We start from the raw sequence: 23,206 nt of genomic DNA, 5'->3' as shown, positions 1-23,206 counted from the left end.
TTAATTAATTAAAAAACTCATTCCATCTGAAGCTCCACACTCAGGCAAAATTGTCATAATGACCATTCTAAAGCAAAGGGAAGAAATTAATCAAAGAGGAAACTTGAAAAAAGAGGATGCTTTGCTCATTTTGAGTTAAGCCTTCACAGGACAACAAGGAATCACCCAATTTGATTTAAATGTCTCCTGGCAGGGAGTTCCCATTGCAGCTCAGTGAGCTAAGAACCCAACATCGTATCCACGAGGATGAAGGTTTGATCCCTGACCTTGCTCAGTGCATTAAGGATCCAGTGTGGCAGGTGCAGCTTAGATCAAGTGTTGCTGTGGCTGTGGCATAGGCCAGTAGTTGCAGCTCTGATTTGACCCTTAGCCCCAGAATTCCTGGTGTCACATGTGTCCCCCCCACCAAAGTCTCCCATCAGTGCTCTCAGGGTACCCAATGCTGCAAAGATAATACAACAGATATTCTGGAGGACCCACTTGGAGACTTTTGGAGACCTGAAGTCTCAAGAAGCAGTGGCAGGACTACTGGGAAAGTAGGGGCTGAACCATAGCTGGGTTGTGGCTCCCCTAGAGCCAGAGAGCCAAGGAGGAAAGACCTCCACGCTGTCTCCTGTGTGCCAGCCAGTGTTCTAAGAATTCACACAGAGCACACACTTAATCCTCCAAGTGAGCCTGTGGGGAAGAGGCTTAATAACTGCAGACCAAGGATGTCAAACTTTAAGAATGTTCTGGAGCCCAAATACTTTCTCGCATTTGCTGCCCTTATTTCACTGTAGAATTCAGTGGGGAAACCCTAAAATCAAACAAACTGGGAGTTCCCATGGTGGCTCAGCGGCAACGAGCCTGACTAGTATCCATGAGGATGCAGTTCAGTCCCTAGCCTTGCTCAATGGGTTAAGGATCCGGTGTTGCCATGAGCTGTGGTGTATGTCACAGATGTGGTTCGGATCCTGTGTTGCTGTGGCTGTGGTGTAGGCTGGCGGCTACAGCTCTGATGTGTCCCCTGGCCTGGGAACCTCCTTATGCCATGGGTGTGGCCCTAAAAAAAAAAAAAGTAAAATAAAATAAAATAGAAAGGAAGCCAAACTGAAATCTTTTAAAAGGGGAGGTTGAGTCCCATAGTTCAGAGGTCTCTGATCTGTCTACCCCAACACATCCATGTGCTGCAAGTTAAGCTGTAAGTTTGCCTTTATCTGGGTCTTTGAGTGGGGACAAAAAGAAAATCCTCCTGCTCCAAGAAAAAATGAATGTGAGAGGTGCTTATTATAAAAATGAAAAGAATACTTCTCTCAGGAAGATAAATGAGTAAGCATTTTTATTTTCCCACCAAAAAGGAAAAGGGGAAAAAGTCACAGAGAGTATTAAATTTTGGCAACAAGCAGACCTACCCTGTTTACTCCTATGTGTGTCCTATACATTTTATTTTCTATTGATGCCAAGAAATGTTTGGGAAGAACTGCTGTAGATGGTTTCTTTGAAAAATTTCATCCAGATTTTATGCTTCTATTTTTAATGGGTAGTCGTTAAAAAACCTTGTGACAGAGTACTACATGTATAAATGACATTAATCACAAATTTACAGATTGAGGAATTGTCACAGTCATAGGTAAAATATTTCCAGTACTCCAGAAACCCCACTTGTGACCTCTTTGGGTTACTCCCTTCTCCCAAAGGTAACCACTGTCCTGACTTCTAATCCCATGAGTTTCAACTATTTTTGCTTTACATAAAGGGAATTACAGTATGCTTTTTTCATTGCTGGTTTCTTTGGCATTATTTTCGTAAGACTGTCCCATGAGGTTGTCAGTTCTTGTTGCTATGTAATAGTTTGTTACATGAATATGTAACAATTAGTTTATCCATTCTTCTGTTGAGGGACATTTGTGTTGTTTCCAGTTTGGGGGTGACTGTAAATTGTTCTTCTATAAACATTCTTTTACAGGTATTTTAGTAAACACAAATATGCATTTAGAACATAATGTAAATGATTTTCTTTTTCTTTTTTTGCTATTTTAGGGCTGCACCAATGGCATATGGAGGTTCCCAGGCTAGGGGTCGACTTGGAACTACAGCTGCTGGCCTACGCCAGAGCCACAGCAACGAGGGATCTGAGCTCCGTCTTCAACCTACACCACAGCTCACGGCAACACCGGATCCTTAACCCACTGAGCGAGGCCAGGGATTGAACCAGCATCCTCATGGATTCTAGTCAGGTTCATTAACCACTGAGCCACAAAGGGAACTCCATAAATGATTTTCAAAGACAGTCCCAATTTACACTCCCCAACCTGAGCCTTCCAGTTGCTTCACACTTTTACCAACACTTTTATTGAATAATACATCTCTTTTCACTGATGCTAATGCAACCTATACCATTTACCAAGTCGCCAAATGGATGTGAGTTTTTTATCTAGATTTCTTATTTGGTTACATTTGTCTATTTGCTGACATCTGTCGACATATATTTCATGGAACTTTGTAATAAAGAAAGGTGTCCTTTTATGCTTGTGTTTAAAGTGGTCTGGGCTATTCCTAGCCATGTGAATTTTAGAATCAATTAGTAAAATTCCACCTAAAAATCCCTCTCAGGATTTGATTTGAATTGCATTGAATTTAGAGAACATTTCAGTTCCTCCCAGTTTTCATGTCAATTTGTTTATTAAAATTTTGTTGTTTTGTAGCTAGTTTATTTATTTTATTTAATTATTATTATTATTATTATTTTTTTTGTCTTCTGGTCTTTTAAGGCCCCGTACCTGCGGCATATGGAGGTTCCCAGGCTAGGGGTCCAATTGGAGCTGAAGCCGCTGGCCTACACCACAGCCACAGCATTGCCAGTTCCAAGCCGTGTCTGTGACCTACACCACAGTTCACGGCAATGCCTGATCCTTAACGTGCTGAAAAAGGCCAGGGATTGAACCCACATCCTCGTGGACGCTAGTCAGGTTTGCTAACCACTGAGCCATGACGGGAACTCCTGTAGCTAATGTTTTAGATGTCCCTATTTGTTAACTGAATTGATTACACACTATTGCTTTTTGCATCTCCTCATTCCTTCTGAATTCTGTTTTCATCATCCTGAAGCACACTCTTTGAAGCATCCTTTCACTGAGGGTCTGTGAACGATAATGATTCTTTGTCTTCATCTTTTTTTATTTTGTCATACTCCTTGTAGTAAATACTAGGAGATACTACCCAGATTCCTCCACAGGAGTGAAGGACTTATTCTCTGAGTTGCTGGGAGTGCAGAAAGCTGACAAACCCAGCTGTTAGCCCTCTTAAGGACTAGTCTAATCCAAGCTTATACCTACTTCCCTTCTTAGCCCACACCCAATCATTGATGTCACAGGCATGTAAAGACTGAGCTCACTTGCCTCATCTTGAAGGGAGAGGCCAGCTTCAAAGTCAAGGCCTTCACTGAGACTATTTTGCAGCCCACTCTTCCCTCTGTCCAATATTTTACCATCCCTTCTTCAGGTGGTGTTTCCAAAGCGTTTCTTAACAGACTCCCTCTTCTCATCTTTGACTCAGAGTATGCTTCCAAAGAAGCCAACCCAAGATGGTTGATGTCAGGTTTGAGCCAAGAAAGTAGGAGCTAATATGGGATTTTTGACTTGAATCATTGGCCACCTGACAGTCAATGAGGACCTCCTCACTGATGATAGATGTAGGACAGATGGGCCTTGGCACAAGGTAACAGTGTAATAGTTCAACATTTCATCTGAGTGAACTAGGATGTATTCTAATGGAAGTAGTGAGTGCAGCATGTCAGACATTTAAGAAGTATGAGGGAAACAGTAATCTTAAGGACAGTGGAATTGACTTTGTTAAGCAAGATTGATTCTTTGGGAAAAGCAAAAAGCTGAGAATGGTTAAAGGCTATTAAAAATCTAAGAGTAAAATTCAGAAGGCCTCTTTGGTAGCAAATAAAGAGGCTTTTATCTCCCGCAGTGGGAGGGCAGAAAGAGCAGGGAGACAGGCCCAGCCCCTTAATCATAAGGGTGGCGGAGCTCCAAAGAAGATTAAAAACCATTCAGCCCAGCTAGGTTGGCTGTGCTATGGTCAGGATGCTGGATTGGAAAGAAAGAAATGCCGATGCAACAGGCTGGGTTGTGACACCTACTAGTCTAGAATCCCTGGATTCTCCAAACCCTCTTAGTCCAAACATGGTCCAGTTTTCCCGAATAATGGCTCACGCACCCCCTGGCTTGAATTCCATGTAGAGGCCCTCTCTTTGTACAACCTCTGCTCCCTTCAAATCTGCTCCCTTCAAATCGGGTCACCGGATTAATAACTTGGCTTAAGTTACAATGTAACCTGGCACATATTATTATTCTGTCTTGCTTGACTGTTTTACTTCTTCTCTGTTTTATCTCACTTCTCTGATTGATTCTTTGACTATAGTTTTTCTACAGATAAAAAGGCAGGTGGAGGACAGGAGTGGGGTCCACTCTGGGAAGGCCTCATAGGGTCCTGCTGGGTTCCACAGGGAAAATGGAAACATCGAACATTTCTCAATTAAATGGCAGATACAAGAATTCAGCTGCCTTCTATGAAACTTTACATTAAAGAGACTGGCAAAAATGTAAGACAGTACCACTCTTCTACGTTTTTGTTTGGGCAAATATAGTTAATTTTCTTAGAAATATGTTATTTAGGAGTTCCCGTTGTGGTGCAGTGGTTAATGAATTCGACTAGGAACTATGAGGTTGCAGGTTCCATCCCTGCCCTTGCTCAGTGGGTTAAGGACCTGGCATTGCCTTGAGCTGTGGTGTAGGCTGCAGATGTGGCTTGGATCCTGTGTTGCTGTGCATCTGGCATAGGCCGGTGGCCACAACTCCGATTAGACCCCTAGCCTGGGAACTTTCACATGGCGCGGGAGTGGCCCTAGAAAAGGTAAAAAGACAAAAAAAAAAAAAAAGACATGGTATTTATACTAACATGTGATAGATTTATCAATGTAATTTTTTGAATGAATTTATTTTATTTATTTTGTCTTTTGTCTTTTTAGGGCTGAACCCACGGCATATGGAGGTTCCCAGGCTAGGGGTCCAAGTGGAGCTGTTGCCGCTGGCCTACACCACAGCAATGCCAGATCCGAGCCATGTCTGTGACTTACACCACACCTCATGGCAACGCTGGATCCTTAACCCACTGATTGAGGCCAGGGATTGAACCTGCAACCTCATGGTTCCTAGTCGGATTCGTTTCCACTCTGCCACGACGGGAATTCCTATCAATATAATTTTTAATAAATTTGTAAACATTAAAAATTTATCTTTTTTATTTGATAAACATCAGTAGAGTATAACCCACATAAAAAAAACTTGTTAGGATTCTCAAGTCTTAAGAGTTTTCAAGGGGTCCTGAGACCAAAAGTTTTAAGAAAGTTTAATTGCTACAAGAGATGATATGACAAGCTAAACCATCTGTGTCATATTGAATCAAGTTGCATATTCTCTTCGCCCAAGTTTCATCATATGTAAAATAAGGAGTGAATGCTATACATGTAAAGAAAGTAGAAGGCCAGGAGCACAAAATGATATTGTTTAGCTCTTACTGATATTATTCTATTTTCTCTATGAGATAGGAGGCAACAATATCTTCTAAAACTGATGGAGGAAGTGGAAGTGGTAGAAGTTTGAGAAAGGGGAGATTTGATGAAGCCCTCATGGAGAAGTTTTTTCCTCTTAGTTTTGTCTCTTCCTTTAGATTTCTCCTTTTCTAAAAACAAAATTGAGGAGGCCTTCCCCATCTTTTTCCCCCTTCTGTTTCCCCATCTTCCCTCTTGGTCAGGGCTGGGAGCTCCGCCCTCCGCGGGAGAGGGAGGGCCGGGGCGGAGCGAACAGAAGTGGGCGTGTCCTCTCCTGTTGACGTGCGGCCGTGAGGACGTTGCTGACGTCAGAGGACATCCGGTCCGTCTCTCAGTACCCTGAAGCTGCTCGGTCCGCCTTCCGTGGGTTTAGTAGCGTTTCCCCACCCGGAGTCGTGGTCCAGGAATAGAATCTGGTGCTGCTGCGGGCCGGCCTCACGCTATCCCTACCCCTCGGCCCCCGGAGTGAGCCCGGCCTCCCTGCGAGGGTGAGCGAGGTCGGCCCGGAGCGCGCGCGAGGGAGGGTGCCCCGCGGGCGGGGGCCGGCTGTTGGTTCCCCCAGCCGCGTGGCACCTACGTCGTCTCCTTTGGACGCCCCCTGCGCCCCGCAGGGTCCTCGGGCTGCAGACTTACCTCCAAAGCTGCAGGCACCCTGGGCTTGTTTCCTCATTTCGTGACACGGGCCACGTCCTGGGGAAGGGCTTAAGTCCATATAAGGCTGAGAAATAGAATTCACTCTTAAAGTTTACAAAACAAACTAGGAGGAAAAAAGGAGGCTCAACTTAGCGGGTTCACCCCTGGGGACGCAGGAATTCATTCGATGATCACCCTGTGATTATTTTATGAACTCCTTTGGCCAGGGCAGTACACATTTTGTTCACCTTGTGTATTTTGTCATTTTAAATACTGGAAGGGTGACTTAGTGGACTTGGACGTTACTCCCGGTAACCACTTAACTCAGTTAAAGCTCTCGGTCTGGTTTGTCTGTATTTTTAAGTCTCAGCTAACGACCACTCGGATTTTTTTTTTTTTTTTTGTCTTTTTGCTATTTCTTGGGCCGCCCCTGCGGCATATGGAGGTTCCCAGGCTAGGGATCGAATCGGAGCCATAGCCACCGGCCTACGCCAGAGCCACAGCAACGCGGGATCTGAGCCGCGTCTGCAACCTACACCACAGCTCATGGCAATGCCGGATCGTTAACCCACTGAGCAAGGGCAGGGACCGAACCCGCAACCTCATGGTTCCTAGTCGGATTCGTTAACCACTGCGCCACTAAGGCAACTCCCACTCGGATTTTGATTGGGCATTCCAACATTAGCGTTGAAACCCATAAAGTAGGAAAACTTTTATGAATGACCTTAGTTTTGTTTCAGGTACAAGCTGGTGTGTGATTTTGCTGTATTGTAATGAGACATGTAAATTTCGAGGTGCGGTTTCTTGAAACTCCGTGTATCATGGACATGACTTTGATTTCTGCCAGGCAAGGCTGGGAGCCAAACAGTGTCAAGAAAGATAGGGCTAGAATCCTCAGGGAACTTGTGATCTTCAGATGGATGAAAAGCCACATAAAAATGTGTTATTTAGTAAAATTCTTGTTTTTCTAAACGTGGTAGTTATTTCAACTACCTTGTAAAAGCCAGTTTTAAAGCCCTTATTTTTGTATGTGTGGTAAACATATGCTCTTCATTTTGAACTCTCTTAAGACCATGTGCTCACTACACATAGAGGGAAAGGCAGCTTTCAGAGTCAAACTAACTCTGACGCTTTTAATATTTTCTTCAGGGAGGACAGTTTGACTTTGTAGTTTAGGTTATTTGACTTGACTACTAGATGTTTTATTTAGGTATTACATGGGAGAAAAAGGACTTAACACTTGCAGTCTTGGCAGCATCAGGTCATCTGAATATGTAGCTTAAAAAAGCGATATGAACTGGGTAAATAATACACTTTTTAATGTTTTCTTGTTAATGATGTGTCCCTAATAATTTTTTTCACTTGGTACAGACTAATTTTTAAGGAATATTTAACATCAGAGAAACTTTTGTTTCTCAGTGGGAAAGAAAACCATTTTAGCTGTTAGAATCAATCTTTTTGGTGTTTACATTTTTGAGAATTGTTTAGTAGTACAAATAAGTGCCTTATTTTAAAAGCCATCTATTTTATTTGGGAGGATGTGTGCTTAATATTTCATGAAGGCTTAAAATGTGCTTAACCATCAAAATGGCAGGATTGCGTTTAAAATTTAATGAGAATAGGAACATTTCATTCTGCTCTTCCTTAGTTTCTTATTTAAAACAGCGAATGAAACAAGGCAATTATATTTTCTCTGTCTTTTTGTATAGAAAGGGAAAATGCCTAAAAAAAAGACTGGTGCGAGGAAGAAGGCAGAGAACCGCCGGGAACGTGAGAAGCAACTAAGAGCATCAAGAAGCACTATTGACTTAGCTAAACACCCATGCAATGCTTCAATGGTAAATTTTTTTGGATATTCGTTGATAATTGAAAAACTGTTTAAATTTGTATTAAAGGCATGTCCGTTTTCATTTTCACTGAGTAATGGTGAATTTTGATTTTGTTATTTATAAAAGCTATCATATTACCTGGGCTACTCTTGGTAACAAATCGATACATACTGAACAAGAATACAAGGAACTGTGACATTTTCCAGCTCCTCTAACCCAGTATACCTTATTCAGTTTGTCCTATTAATTGGAGCTGTTTCATTATATATCATCATTACCTTTTCCCTTACTTTGGCCATTTCCCTATTTCTACTCCTGTCCACATTTTCTGTTTCCTTATCTCTCTCTCTCTCTCTCTTTTTTTTTTTGTTTCATTGAACATACATGAAATGCTTGATGTGACTTAATTCCTCAAATGTTTGTCACGTGTCTTCTCTGTGCCAGAAACCAGTGCAGGCTTTTGTGGGGGTGCGTAGATGAACGCCAGAGTCCCTGTTTCCACAGGCTAATGGCTCAGTTCTTTTCTGTATTAAGTTTTATAAGTGACAGAAGTCAACTTAAGTTAGATTTAGGGAGAAATAGAGTTTCTTGAATAAATAATGCACTAGTATAGTTGGGTAGGGCAAGGATGTAGCTGGGATGCAGGGCAGGTAGAACCTGGAACAATTGGTTGTCCTGGCTTTAGCCCGGTATTTAGTTCCATTCCCTTTGTTTGGCTTCAGGGCTGGCCTGTCTCCCATCACATCTGGTTGCCCACAGGGAGGGAAGGAGCTCTGATAGGTTGGGCTTGGGCGGGTGCCCATCTCAGGATTAGCTCATATTTATGACTGGGTTGAGGGAATGGAGGAGGGGCAAGATTACATAGCACAGAGAGGATAGTGGGGACTCCCTGTCAGGGCCATTTCTAGAGAGGAGAAAGAGGGCAGACAAAAGAAGAAATGACTCATGCATACTACATGCAGTCAGAGCTAGACTTTGGTGAGTGCTGCAGAAAAGGTATAGTTGGGAGTAAGGTACATTAGGACTAAGGGGTGAGAACACTGCATGTGGGAATGGGGTGCAGTTCATAGAGGAAGTGTGGTCATCACCAGAACATCCAGTAGCTAAAGATGTGCGGAGGGACTTTTCAGGGAAAAGTATCAGAATAAGGCATGGAGAAGACAATACAAGACATTTCAAGAATGGCTGATGAATAGGGACTGGAATCTAAAGAGAACAAGCCAGTGAGGTTTGAAAAATGATTAGAGACAGATTTTGGAGAGCTCTGAATACCATGTTTAGAATTCAGGATTTTCTGTGAGCTTCAGCATACTGTTTGCTACTGTTTCTTATGTCCATTCTGTATTATTTGTCTTATTCCTTAAAGGAAGAAATCCAAAAAACAACCCGCCTCTGAATTTAGCCTCTTTTGTGAAAATGCCACTTCTTTCTCTAGTGTGGTCTGTCCAAGAGCTTCCCTTTGTTATTGGTGTGTGGATGCTTGTATACATATGTGGAGTTGGAGGGTTTGGGCAAATGTCACTTAAATCTTAATGTGAAAAACAAGATATTCTTTATAATGCAAGCAAGTTTGCAGTTTTCTGCCAGTAGAAAAATTAATGTTATGTTTTTCTGTTTTACAGGAATGTGACAAGTGTCAGAGGTAAATTCTTATTTCTTTTTCTATCTGTATAATAATAAATGTATTATGCATTTCTATATGTCATAATATAGGTGATCTTTTATCTGTTATTTGACTGTATTTTAAAATACTCTTTTACATTTCAAGGCGGCAGAAGAATAGAGCGTTTTGCTATTTTTGTAATTCTGTACAGAAGTTACCAATTTGCGCACAGTGTGGTAAGTATGTGAAAAGGACACGTGCCTTTTCTTTTATTAATCATTTGTTTTGCATTTAATCCATTTGAACCTGTGGGTTTACCATTATCATTTACAGTTATGCTATGCCTTACTATTAATAAAATAACAAAAGGTTATTTGGCCTACCAAAAAACTATCAAGTCTTGGTTGTAATGCTGGAAAATAATTTAAGATACAGTTTAGATAATGTTACCACATGTTGTTTTAAATTTTTAAACATTAAAAGATTAGGGTTCAGACTAATAACGTTTGGTGATCCTCAGTTTTTTGTTTTTTGTTTTTTTTTTTTTGGCTTTTTAGGGCCATACCCAGGGCATATGGAGGTTCCCAGGCTAGGGGTCCAATCGGAGCTACAACCACTGGCCTACACCACAGCCATAGCAACTCGGGATCCAAGCTGTGTCTGTGACCTATACCACAACTCATGGCAACACTGGATCCTTAACCCGCTGAGCAAGGCCAGGGGTCGAACCCATAACCTCATGGTTCCTAGTTGGATTCGTTTCTGCTGTGCCACGACGGGAACTCTGGTGATCCTGAGTTTTTATTTGTACTGTCTTAGTCTTGTTGATATCTTTGTTTTCTTTTCTAAATCTTGATTCCTGCTGATTTTGCCTGCTAGATGTTAGACCATTGAAAATAATTTTGTTCCACATTTACCTAGTGCCAGTTTTTGTAATCAGTTTGTCTGTTTGGTTCTTAGTGTATGATTCTTGAATTTCCTCATAGGTATTCCCAAGTGAGTAGAATCAAGTCCCTAAGCCATTTACCTAGTTCCCAAGCGTTAGTGGAAACTTTTATTTAGAGTGAATGATTATTTAGAGTAAAACTAGATCAAAGTTTCCCAAATAGTCTTCCACAGAGTACTTGTGATATTAATAGATATTTCTTAAAGCAGTGTGTACTTTTGAGATGTGCTGTGTGCTTCATTCCCTTGGTCCCATCTGGGAGAATCTATTACATATGTCTACTATGTTAAAGGTTCTGAAGACCTCCAGTGAAGAAATCTAGAGTGAATATAATTATTGAATTATAAAATTTTAAACTCAAACTTTTATTGAATAAGTATCCCCATTGGTTGTGGGATAATAGTTTCAGGTGAAGCAGTTAGGGCTGTGCTCTTTTAAATGTGTTTTGGGAACATTGCAGAATAATAGGAAGGTTTAGGGCTATACCCCTGAATGTTTCTAGTGTTGTTCTAGCTTTCAAAGATGTCTTTGCAGTCTGTAATTAATGGAAAAGAGAATGCTGGCCTACATAAATGAGTCATCTGCCAGTTTTTATATCCTTATTTACAAAAGACCAGTGAATGTGGAGTGAGAAAATAGACTGGAGAAGATTGAGATAAGCTTCCCCTAGGACCTTCCCATAGTTTCAGTGTTTGTAGTGCTGTGTATGCATTTCCCACTTATTGATTCTTGCACTTAGTGTTGGACATGGAACAGGTGGGTGGTTGCTGCCTCTCATTTCCAGTTTCTCTTTCTTCCCATTTCCTAGTGTCTAGTTTTGTTTCTTAGTAATCAAGGTAATGGAAAATTGAGCTGCTTCTGTTTCTTTCATGTTCCACTTTGTGGAGTCTGAGATGGGTGATTACTATGTCACCTTTAATCCTCTCATAGTATGTGATAAATGAATTTCCTGACAGTGTTTTGGATTGGTAATTTGCTGCTAGGTCAGATCTCCTCTGGGTATATTGTGATTGTTAGCTTTATCATTATTTTCCTGTTATTTTTGTCCTCACTTGGGCACTATTTGACAATTCTGTTGGAAGAATGTTTACCTGGGGGCTATGTTTATAAATTTTTACCTGTGGATAAACATTAAAAATGAACCCAAATTTGCATAATTATTATTTCATTTGTTTTTTGATATTCTATGGAAAGAAATAAGTAACTTTAAATCAGACTGCCTTTATTGTGAAATATAAAATGTAGAATTCATTTTTAAATCATAACTTTTGAAATCTGTTTTTTTTTTGTTTTTTTTTTTGTTTTGGTCATTTTGCCTTTTCTAGGGTCGCTCCCACGGCATATGGAGGTTCCCAGGCTAGGGGTCTAATTGGAGCTATAGCCACCGGCCTACACCACAGCCACAGTAACGCGGGATCCGACCAGGTCTGCGGCCTACACCACAGCTCACAGCAATGCTGGATCCTTAACCCACTGAGCAAGGCCAGGGATCGAACCTGAAACCTCATGGTTCCTAGTCGGATTTGTTAACCACTGAGCCACAACAGGAACTCCAGAAATCTGTTTTAATTCATCTGAAAATTCATAAGATTTTAAACTACTCTAAGTGATCTTTAGATTACTAAGCATAACCTTTAATTTCTGATTTGAGTACAAACATGAATTAGCATGTAAGTCCCTAATAAAAGATCTGACTCAGCTAATGAGATCTTGGTTATGTCCACTTTCTTTTTTTCAGTAAACAGTCTGATCTCTGTCTGTTCATTTTCAAATGATTTCTGTAGGAACTGGGGCTAGATACAAAGAGGAATTAGTGAACATTTGCATGTACTGCTTTGTAAGACTAATAGCAAGAATGTGCTTCTTGCCATAGGGAAAACAAAGTGCATGATGAAGTCTTCAGACTGTGTCATAAAACATGCTGGTGTCTACAGTACCGGCCTCGCAATGGTGGTGAGCTTTTTGTCCTTATCTTTTAGACCAGTAGGTTTTCAAGGGTAAGAAAAAGTCATATTGACCAATATGTAGTTATTTTTTTCTAAATAGCACTGCTTTGCCCCTTGGTTCAGTCAGTCTGGAGTTTTCTGGATTATCTGTGACATGTTTTTCACTTATTACCCACTTGTTTTTGACTGCTTCCTTCTTTTGGGGAAATGTACGGGAATGGAAACTCATTTAATGTCGACCTAAACAGCAATTCATTTGCCAGTGGTGGTACCTTCCTAATGTGTCTTAATTAGACTTCACACAATGTTATTTACTCTACCGAAAAGCCCTGCTTGACTAACATTCAAGAGTTTGGTTAAAAAAACAGGCTAGTTCCAAAAGAATTTAGGAGTATTTATTTTTTTAAAGCTTTGCATTTCAAAATGTAAACACAGAATTATGCTTTTCACTCCGTATAGTTATATGTAGTTCTCTCTGTTACATGTCAGATTTTCAAAGGAAATTCATTGTTTTAAAATAATAATGTATTTTGCTCTCTTTTTCACTAAATATGTTACTTTTTTGACTAGTTTAGTATATTCTTTTGCATGAATTTATGCTTAGGTCCAAATGTCAGACCACGAGGAAAGTAATATTTATAGTAGAATATTTATAATAATTTTCAAAGAATGCATTGTTTTCCATCATGAGGCCGACTTTTATATTTTTCATGTGTGCCTATCTTACAGAAACAAGAGCTAGAATTATGCATAATCATCTTAAAATTACTCTTTCTTTACTTTATAAGATCGTCAATGTTAATCTTTATTCAGAAGCCATTGTAATCTTCCTTGGTAGCTTGCTTATATCTCCATTTATCAAGTTACTATTTTTTTAATTCACCAAGTTGTATGAGTATAAATGACCTCATATAAAGTTTAAGTAGAATTGATGCTTTACTAGCTTTAAATTCTGGAAAAGTGCTTTCCTGGCCATCTTCTATTTGCCGATTGAGATGCCCTCCTCTTTCACTCTTCCCCACCCTGTCTTGCCCTGGGAGCCTGACTTCTGTGTGTGAACTGGATCGATGGCTTTCTTACTTAGGGCTTCTGGTTCAGCCCATAGAGGACTCTGGCAAGAGCCCTGACAGTGGGAGGAAATTATGATCCGAGTGTGCATTCTCCCAGCTTACTCCCCCCCAGGTTGTCCCGGTGTCCACATGGATTGGCCCCTGTCCTCCTGTGTGCCCCGTAGTCGTCTCCACACGGCTCTCCCCAGGCTCCGGCACCTCCCTCCCTACCCTTGACCCTTCAGGCCTAGAGGGGGTACCATCCCTTGTCGTTTTTCTAAGCCCTTCCCTGTTCTCTGTAAATTCTCTTTTAAACTCTCCTGGATTACCCAGCTTAGTGTGTCATCTCCTTCTTTCTTGCTAGAACTCTGAGTAATCCAAGAGATATATTTGAGGATTTGCTATCCATACTGGTAATCTATTTTTACCACTCCAAAAACATTCTTCCTATTTGCTCTTTACCACTTTCGTTACAGAGCCTTGAATAGGAGAACACTGATTTTGGGACTCAGAAGACCTGGGTTTAAATCATAGCTTGGCTCTAAAGTAGCTCTGGCACTCAGACTTGGTGTCAGGTAGCTGTCACTCCTTACCTGTAAAGGAGAGACCATCCAATCCCATTTCCTTAAGATTTTAGCTCTCACCGTTCTGTAGATATCATAGTGTTATTGGAAGGTATAGTCTTACAGTCAATAGAGAATTGGACTCTTACCTTGTCCTTTAGTTCTATATTTAGTTTTTTTTCCTGCAAGGAAATGTAATAATGATTTAAAGCATAAGTTACCTTAAAAAAAAAAAAAGATGCTGGCAGAAGTTTTATTTTCTCTTAGTTATTCTAGAAAAGCTGTATGATTATTTTATAAATTATACAGATAAAAAGGAATTTTCTTAAGTCATAAATGTTAATATTTGAAAAAATTCATTTTAGTTACCAGAATTGCTTATAGACAGGAATGCTTAAATTGTGGACCCCAGACCTCATTTGATTGATTGATTGATTGATTGATTTTGTCTTTTTGGGGTCGCACCTGCAGCATATGGAAGTTCCCAGGCTAGGAGTCTAATCTGAGCTGTAGCTGCCTGCCTACTCTACAGCCACAGCCACAGCAACACCAGATCCGAGCCATGTCTGCGACCTACACCACAGCTCACGGCAACGCCAGATCCTTAACCCACTGAGCAAGGCCAGGGATCAAACCTGTGTCTGCATGGATGCTAGTCAGATTTGTTTCTGCTGAACCACAAGGGGAACTCCTGAATTCATAAAATTTTGGTGGTTGTCATTGCATTAAACAATGGTTGCAGCCAGTCACGTGTCAAAGATTAATTGTTCCTGTTCTTTGGTGGCAGGGTGCAATATGTGACTTCTGTGAAGCTTGGGTTTGCCATGGTAGGAAGTGTCTCAGTACACATGCCTGTGCCTGCCCACTTACCGACGCCGAGTGTGTGGAATGTGAACGGGGTGTCTGGGACCACGGTGAGTGGTTACATACAAGCTCTGCTGAAGTGAAGGCTGACTGAAACATTCTGGATGCTTCTTTTTAAGATTTTTTTTCAGGGTGCTATCAATCTGTAGAGCTGACACTGTTTTGGTTATCAGTTTAGCTGGAAAAGATATGTATACTGGGAATAATAGGCAACACCAGGATTGTTTCCCTAGGCAGGTAGGGCAGGAAGGTGTCTTTGAGCATGGTGTTACATGAGTAGCCAGAGTATAGCGGGGGTTCACTCTTTGTGGTTCAGTGGTCAAATTTTTTTGTACCCTTATACCAGAACAAAAACTGCTGTGCTGTTTTGGTATAAATCTGTAATAACTCACCATCTCTTCAGAGCAGTTTTATTGATAGGAGTTTTTAAAATTAAATTTCATCATACTTAACATTTGTTGGTTTTGTTTTTTAATCCAATAGGAGGGAGAATTTTCAGTTGTTCTTTTTGCCATAACTTTCTCTGTGAAGACGATCAGTTTGAACATCAAGCCAGTTGCCAAGTTTTAGAGGCGGAAACATTTAAATGTAAGTTTTTAATATATTAGATGTTCTTTATATCCAAGATTCTTAATAGTATAAGTGTTAACACTTAATGAAAAAGGAATCTAGTTCTTCATGTGGCCTCTAAGGACTATAATTTAATTCAATATCTATTTTCTGTTTCTAGAAAAAATTCAGAACACATATAATCCATTTTTTTCAATGGGGTACCAGCGGCATTTTGGTTGGGTTGGGTCTTCATTTTGTGGGGTGAGGCATCACAGGACTCATTGCATTTCTTATCCTGAATACTGAATGCCATTTCCACCTCCAAGTTGCTATAACAACTAACCACCCTCCCCCATCCTGTTCCCATGTGTCCCCAGATAAATGGTATACCCCTCATTTATTTTTGCTAGTTGGTTCCAGTGACTCCTAGACAGGAGTGTGCATCAGAAACACCTGTGGAGGTTTTTAAAAAATAGAGGTGCATAGGCCTCATCTTGGAGAGGCTATATTTAAGTCTGTGGTAGGTGCCAGGTGTCTGTATTTAACCTGCACATATTCTCACGTATATTCCAGTTTAGAACCATTGTTACTGATGGGTTCATGGTATCGTCTCTACAGATAGACTGTATTTTATTTCTACTCTGTTGATTCTCAAAAGCTCAGGTTTGAGATTCAGAATGACTTGAATCTGCTTATTGGCTGCTTGTTTTGGGCAGATCACCAAATCTTTCTAAACCTGAGTTTTGTTATGTATTAAGGGAAGGTGTTTCTTTTTTCAAAATTAATTGAGATGAGAATCCATATAAAGCATAAGTGTGATACCTGACACTTAGAAAGCCCTTATTAAATAGTAGATACCGTCATAGGAAAGACTGAAATTCCAATTCACTTCCTTGAATTTGGTTCTTATTCTAGTATGAAATGCTAATCCTATAAATTTAAAAACTCATCTATAAATTTAAAGTTGATAAGTCATCAGCCTAAGATACATATACACACATAATTCTTGCAAATTTTAAAGAAAATAAAGATTAAAGAACATGTGAAAGTATTTAGCATTTTTGAGCTGTTCTTAGGGTTCTGCAGAATATATAATATAAAAATTGAATTACTTTATTTGGGGCTTGGAAGCTTTGTTTATTTTGTAGCATTTAAACCCCAAAGACAGGCAGCTTTGAATGATAAGGCTATAATACCATCAAGAGGCTTTAGTGATTCAGAAAATGACAAAGGGAAAATAAAGAATAATAATTTTCTTTTATTTGAAATAATTGAAAGGATTTCAAGATAAATCTATTACCATGTCTTTGATACCTCATATTAAAGTTATTCTCATTGCACATTCACAGGTTTCCTTGGCTTTCCTTACTTTTTTAAATTTTGCTTTATTTTTTCTTTGCCATTCTTCCTTCGCCAGATGCCATTCAGTACTTGAAGTATTTTTTGTGAAGTATTGTCCTAATCATACATGTTAACCCCAAAGATAGTTTGTTTCTCTTTCCTTAATTGGTTGTATCTCATCTTTTTTGGATTTGACCTTACAACTATGAATCGGAAGATTTAGAAGTTCTTTAAAATACTTATTTACCTGTGTAACCAGGGGGAAGGGTGTTTGGGGTGGGGAAACCTACGTGTACTCTGCCTTTGTTTTTAAAAGTAATTAAAATGGCCCAGAGACTTCTAATTTAAGTGGTTGCCATCAGCAGGCTTTGATGTATTCCATCCTGCCTTCTTTTAAAATACTCTGAAGAAAGAAAGAGATTTTAAAGGAAAACTGTTGCCCCCAATCTAAAACTAGGAAAGTCACAATATTTTTTAGAATCTGGGAGAAATGCGTTTTTATATAAATTCAAGATTTAACTCTTGGGGAGAAAAATAATAGGGCAGTGAACTGGAATGCCTCTGTGTATGGCTGAGATAATTAGGGGGGAGGCTGGCAGGTCAACATCCCATTCTGGTGATTTGGGTTCTGGGAGGTAAAGGTGAAGGTATGAGAGACAACAGTGAATTTCATGGGATTGTGTCTTTGGGGCATGTTGAAGATTCAGAAGATAGGGATGGGGAAAGAGTCTGTATCAGAAATTCCTGGTGGAAAGTTGGACTGGGCCCTGTGTACTTTCAACCTGTGTTCTGGTTCTGTATGTACAAGGAATTTATAGCATTTTGGTGATATATATCCTTTGAATGAAGAATGAACTTCAGAACTCTGGGCATATCTTCAAGTAGAAATATATTCTACTTGTTTTCAGGTTTTTTTCCCCACAGACTGAAATGATGTACCTATTATTGGAGTAATTTGGTATTCCTGTATATGCCTAATATATAGGAAGTACTCAGTTGATTTTTACTTTTATTATTAGCTTGCAGGACAAGTAACAAATCCATCTGAAATAGTGGTGTTATTGTAGAAGAAAGCACGATAGTTGGGCAGAAGCAGTGATACTCATATTTGGGAAATCACTATTTATTTATTGTCTTTTTAGGGCCTCACCCACAGCATATGGAAGTTGCCAGGTTAGGGGTTGAATCAGAGCTGTAGCTGCTTGCCTACGCCACAGCCACAGCAACTAGGGATCTGAGCCATGTCTGTGACCTACACCACAGCTCATGTCAACGCCTGATCCTTAACCCACTGAGCAGGGCCAGGGATCAAACCTGAGTCCTCATGGATCCTAGTCAGGTGTATTACAGCTGAGCAAGGATGGGAACTCCTCTTTTAGTTTTTAAAAAAATATGTCCTTGTTCAGATTGAAAAAGCTCCCTATGAACCAGGCAAACTTAAAAGAATCCCCAAGTTAGAAACAATTGGTCATATATTTGAATTATAAAGATAGATTTCCTTTTATTTTTTTCAAGACCTCTAAATAAATTGAAATTTAATAGTTTATATTCAGACTGTATCAGTGTAAGGGTTAGTTTATTTTCTCATTCCTATACTTCTCAATTATTTTTGTCTTCTTTTTTTTTGGCATATTCAGTATATGTCAGACATTTTGGCTTTTCTGAAATATTTGCACCTAAGTTTAGATTTTTTTCCTCATTAATTATAGATAATGACCAAAATTAATGTTGCTTATAGACTAAAAAAGAAAATATTTTGAGATTTTTCCATCTGTTTTATTGCCCACTCGAACATTATTTTCTCTTCATGGCCACACTTTTCCACCTCAAGTATTGTTTTCTCATCAGAAGTTTTGCAAAAAATGGCAATAGCCTACACTACCAGGAACGAATACATATTAATGGAGACCATTATTCTTTTAAAAATTTAACCACTATATCATTAAGTGAAGAGTCTAGCCAGTGACATGGAAAAAATGATTTTTTACCGTTTCAGTTTTCTCAATATGATTAATGAAGTTTGCCATCTCCTACTTTTGGAGCAATAGAAGGAGACTGGGGAATAATTAGAGCAATAATAGGGGAAGAATGCTGGGTACGTGCAATTGCTGGCTTCCTTTCTTCTCATTTTTATGTATCAGGTTATGAGCAAAAAAAAAATTAATAATTGAGCTAAGACTCTACATCAGGACATTCTCAAGTATAAATATATAGAAAATAGTGTTTTATTCCAACTCTGAATCTGGATATTATGTACTTTCCCCCATAGGTGTTTCTTGTAATCGACTGGGTCAACATTCCTGTCTCCGTTGTAAGGTATACTTTCTTATTTTTTATTTTTAGATTTTGTTTTTAATCCCCATACTTCTTCATCAGCCCTCGGATTATTTATCGCTAAAATGAACCTATGAGGATCCTCGAACATTATGTAGTTAAATTCTTTTAGAGACTGTGAATGAAGTTGGGCAGGCTTAGGGACCTCTCGGCGGTCCTCGGGTGGGCTTGTCTTAGAGTCGGCATTAGCACTTGTGTCTCCTGAATCTTAGCTCTGTGTTTACCTTATATTTACGGACAATACCCTGACCAGAAGCATATTTTCATTAATGTCAAAACGCACTTGCCTTGGAGAGTTTGAGTAAAGCGAAGATTTCCAGAATGGTCTGTCTCCTTAGACCTTGTCTTCAGCATTTCCATTTATCACAGATCCCTGAACAGATACAGCTGACTCACTCCCTGCCAGGTTCTTACTAGTATTCCTAACCCATCTCTTAATTCTCTCCCAACTCTTCTCCGGTTCTGTCTGTGTGTTTTCCTCTGCCCCAGATCACTTTTTCATCCTTGCTTACTGTGCCGCATCCCATTCTCCATCAGATCTCAGCTAAGACTCTGTGTCTCCCGGAAGCCTCTCCTGAATCCCGGAAATCTGGTTTAGTGCTCCCCTTCTGCATTTGCCTTTCAGTGTGTATTGTCGTGTAACTGCCTCTCCACTTGTCTGTGTCCCTGGTTGGACTGTATTCATTCTCTGCGCAGGTGGATAAGCTGGTCACTATTATGTCATCAGAGGCTTTGTGAAAACTCATATTTATGAATAAATGTGTCTGCATGTCATACCCTGCATATACTTTCTGCTTTGTGTTAGGCCATAGTTGAGAGGAGTCTTGGCAAAGACCATTGCCCTTAAGAAATTGAAATCAGGAGTGTGACCAGTCTTAATTTTTGCCCTAACAAGAGTATATCTTTTTAAGTTTCTTTGAACTACTGAGTGGTATCTTTGTTTTTTGTTTGGGTTTCGGGTGTTTTTTGTTTTTGTTTTTGTTTTTTTTTTTTTTTTTTTGCTTTTTAGGGCCACACCCGTGGCACATGGAAGTTCCCAGGCTAGGGGTCTAATTGGAGCTACAGCTGCCGGCCTACACCACAGCCACAGCAACGCAGGATCCAAGCCATGTCTGCGACCTACACCACAGCTCATGGCAACGCCAGATCCTTAACCCTCTGAGCAAGGCCAGGGATCAAACCTGCAGCCTTATGGTTCCTAGTTGGATTTGTTTCCACTGCACCACAACAAGAACTCCCTGTATATTTTCGAATTACTTATTTAGCTTAGTTTAATCTCTCCGATATAGGCTTGTTTCTGTGATGATCACACAAGGAGCAAGGTGTTTAAGCAAGAAAAAGGAAAACAGCCTCCCTGCCCTAAATGTGGACATGAGACTCAGGAAACTAAGGATCTTAGCATGTCAAGTAAGGCTCTTCTTAAAATAGCACTGGAGGGGTTTTTGCTTTCATGCTTAGAAAGATTTATCCCTTTTTTTTTTCTTTCTATTTTTGTTTTTGCCATTTCTTTATATTCGAAAAGATGAATGTGTTCTTTCAAGCAAATGGAATTTTATAGCCTTAGAAAATTTCTGAGTAAAATTTCTCAATTTAACTTAAGAAATATACCATCATTCACTTTGATATTTGGCATTTGTTTCAGTTAATGACATAGTGAATACTGAAATTTGAGACCAAAAAAGAATGATTTTTCTGTTTTTGCTGCGGCTTCCTTGTTAAGTAATTGAGTAGCAATAAATCCTTAATAGTCAAGAGCTGGTAATCTTCAGTCCTTGGAAGCTGAAATTCATTTTAAAGCTATTCTTAGGTGTGGTGATATTTGAACAGTGATGCCTATTATGTTATACATCACTACTGTAGGGAATTGTTTTGTGGTTTTTATGAAACTTTTCTGTGAAGGAATTTGACTACTGCAGACTTGCTTACAGTAATGCAGCTTACAGTTTTGTTAAGAGAATTCGACTCTCTACCCGTCATATCAGAATGGAACGATGATTCTAAATGACACTGACAATACGTTGTTCAGTCAAAGATATAGTTCCACAATGAGGTGAGATGACATTTTTTTTGCAGTAAACTTTGTGTTGCTACTAAGGCTGAAGAAACAAAAGGGTCCGTCTTGTAGGACATCTAAATTATAAAATAGCTCTCTGGAGAAAAATGGAATGACCTGAAATCAGCTGTTCTATGATTTGAAAATAAACTTTTAATCAGAGGGCATTTTAGTTTTTAACATGCCTTATTTAACTTATGTGTGGAGAAGGCTGTTATTCTTTTGTTATCTAGCTTTGTGTAGATTTAATGAAATGACATTGTCTTCTTTATCATTTGTTACATATGATGTATATCTAGACTCTGAGTAGGATAGAATTGATTTTTGTTTCTGAGGTCTCCTTTCTTTCCAATTAATTATTAAGTGAGGAAGTAAGGACACTGTGACTGACTTTCATTTGAGAGTAAGAAGCAGCCAGTCAAGTTCCCGTAACTCTGTGTTGTATTGTGGAAGAGAACGAGGACATAGAGCATTGGGACTAACCACGTGCCGTGCGCATGTCTGTTTTCGTAGCGCGCTCCCTGAAGTTTGGCAGGCAGGCTGGAGGTGATGAGGGCGATGGAGCCTCTGGGTATGACACGTATTGGAAGAACCTTGCCTCTGATAAGTATGGTGATACCAGCTACCATGATGAGGAAGAAGATGAGTATGAAGCAGAGGATGATGACGAGGAGGAAGAAGAAGCTGGAAAGGATTCAGATGCCGAGTCATCAGAGTTGTTTACTAACTTGAATTTAGGAAGGACCTATGCCAGTGGCTACGCCCACTATGAGGAGCAAGAGAACTAGGAGGGCTGCCTGCCCATAGATGACCTTGTCTGAGGAGCTGGAAGGTGTGTGCCCGACAAATCGTGCATGGATGTTCAAGAGCACAAGCTGCCACTTAATGTTGTGTGAGAGACGAGTCACACTTCCAGGGACAAGGAGTAGGGCGTAGCGTTTTCATAGGAACTGATGATCAGGCCTCTAGCAGAAGAAAAATGAATTTCAAATTTAAGGTGTTTATTGATCCAAGCAATTGAACTATCATGGATTGGATTTTTACTGATTTCAGTAACCTAGTAAGTAGGTTTGCCAATTAAATACATATATAGGATAAAGGAATAGGATGGTAATATATTTGTTTGAAATTAAATTGCTGTTTTTATTAAAAAACACTGCTTATAAAATCATTCAGTCTGATTTTATAAAATATAATGGGTAAATGAATTATTGTATTTTTCCTTGTTTGTCCACAGGATAAAAATCAGATGTTTTATGCTAAATTTTCATTAAATATTCACAATATCTTAAGTAGCTAAATGTATTTTTTAGCAATTGACTCATTCATTTCTTTCTTCGCACTCTATGTCCTATGTAGTACTTCCTTTTATTGTCTAGATGTATAGACAAAGGTGACTATATAGCCATTTTTCAGAGACACAGAATCATTATTATTTCACAGATGTTTTACCCAGGAAATTCCATTTTTCTTTGAATAAATCTAGCATTTCACTTAACTTCTTTTGATATTTAATTTCTTGTTCTCAGTATTTTAAACCATTTTTGGAAAGCATTCTAATATTTTTACATAAACTGTTTCTTCTTTTGTCTAATATGTGAAATAGGTAGCAGAGGTTAATAGATGGCAGACACAAAGTGATGGAGCCGGACCCCATTGTTCATGGGAGGTGGAGAACAGACAGTTGCTGGCACAAGTTCCAGTGGTTACAGTTTATGCTGACAGTGAATTGGGATGGTGTGGTAGGAAGGACTGCATTATTGGACTAGTTGGCATTTGAGAAGAATGGAGAAAATTGTAGCCATGGGGATAGCCAGGTCGGGTGGCTATTGCTAAGCTCTTGTTACTCCATAGAAACATAATGAAGATCAGAGGGCAGTAATGGGCACCTGGAAGC

The 23,206-nt window shown here is 39.6% G+C and overlaps 1 protein-coding gene across 1 annotated transcript; it reads left to right on the top strand.

Moving 5' to 3' along the window:
- The first annotated feature begins 5,892 nt into the window (after positions 1–5,892).
- On the top strand, positions 5,893–22,807 carry ZNF330 (zinc finger protein 330). Its single transcript, XM_047798974.1, has 10 exons — positions 5,893–6,084; positions 7,939–8,067; positions 9,681–9,700; positions 9,827–9,897; positions 12,481–12,560; positions 14,953–15,079; positions 15,513–15,617; positions 19,192–19,238; positions 20,546–20,663; positions 21,823–22,807. Exons 2-10 carry the CDS (start codon positions 7,948–7,950, stop codon positions 22,095–22,097), a joined length of 963 nt encoding a protein of 320 aa, XP_047654930.1. The 5' UTR covers positions 5,893–6,084; positions 7,939–7,947; the 3' UTR covers positions 22,098–22,807.
- Positions 22,808–23,206: the final 399 nt, after the last annotated feature.

Source organism: Phacochoerus africanus, chromosome 10, assembly GCF_016906955.1.
Source record: "Phacochoerus africanus isolate WHEZ1 chromosome 10, ROS_Pafr_v1, whole genome shotgun sequence".
Taxonomy (NCBI): Eukaryota; Metazoa; Chordata; class Mammalia; order Artiodactyla; family Suidae; genus Phacochoerus; species Phacochoerus africanus.
The sequence above is the reverse complement of the archived record's forward strand: the minus strand, read 5'-3'. Positions and strand labels throughout refer to the sequence as shown.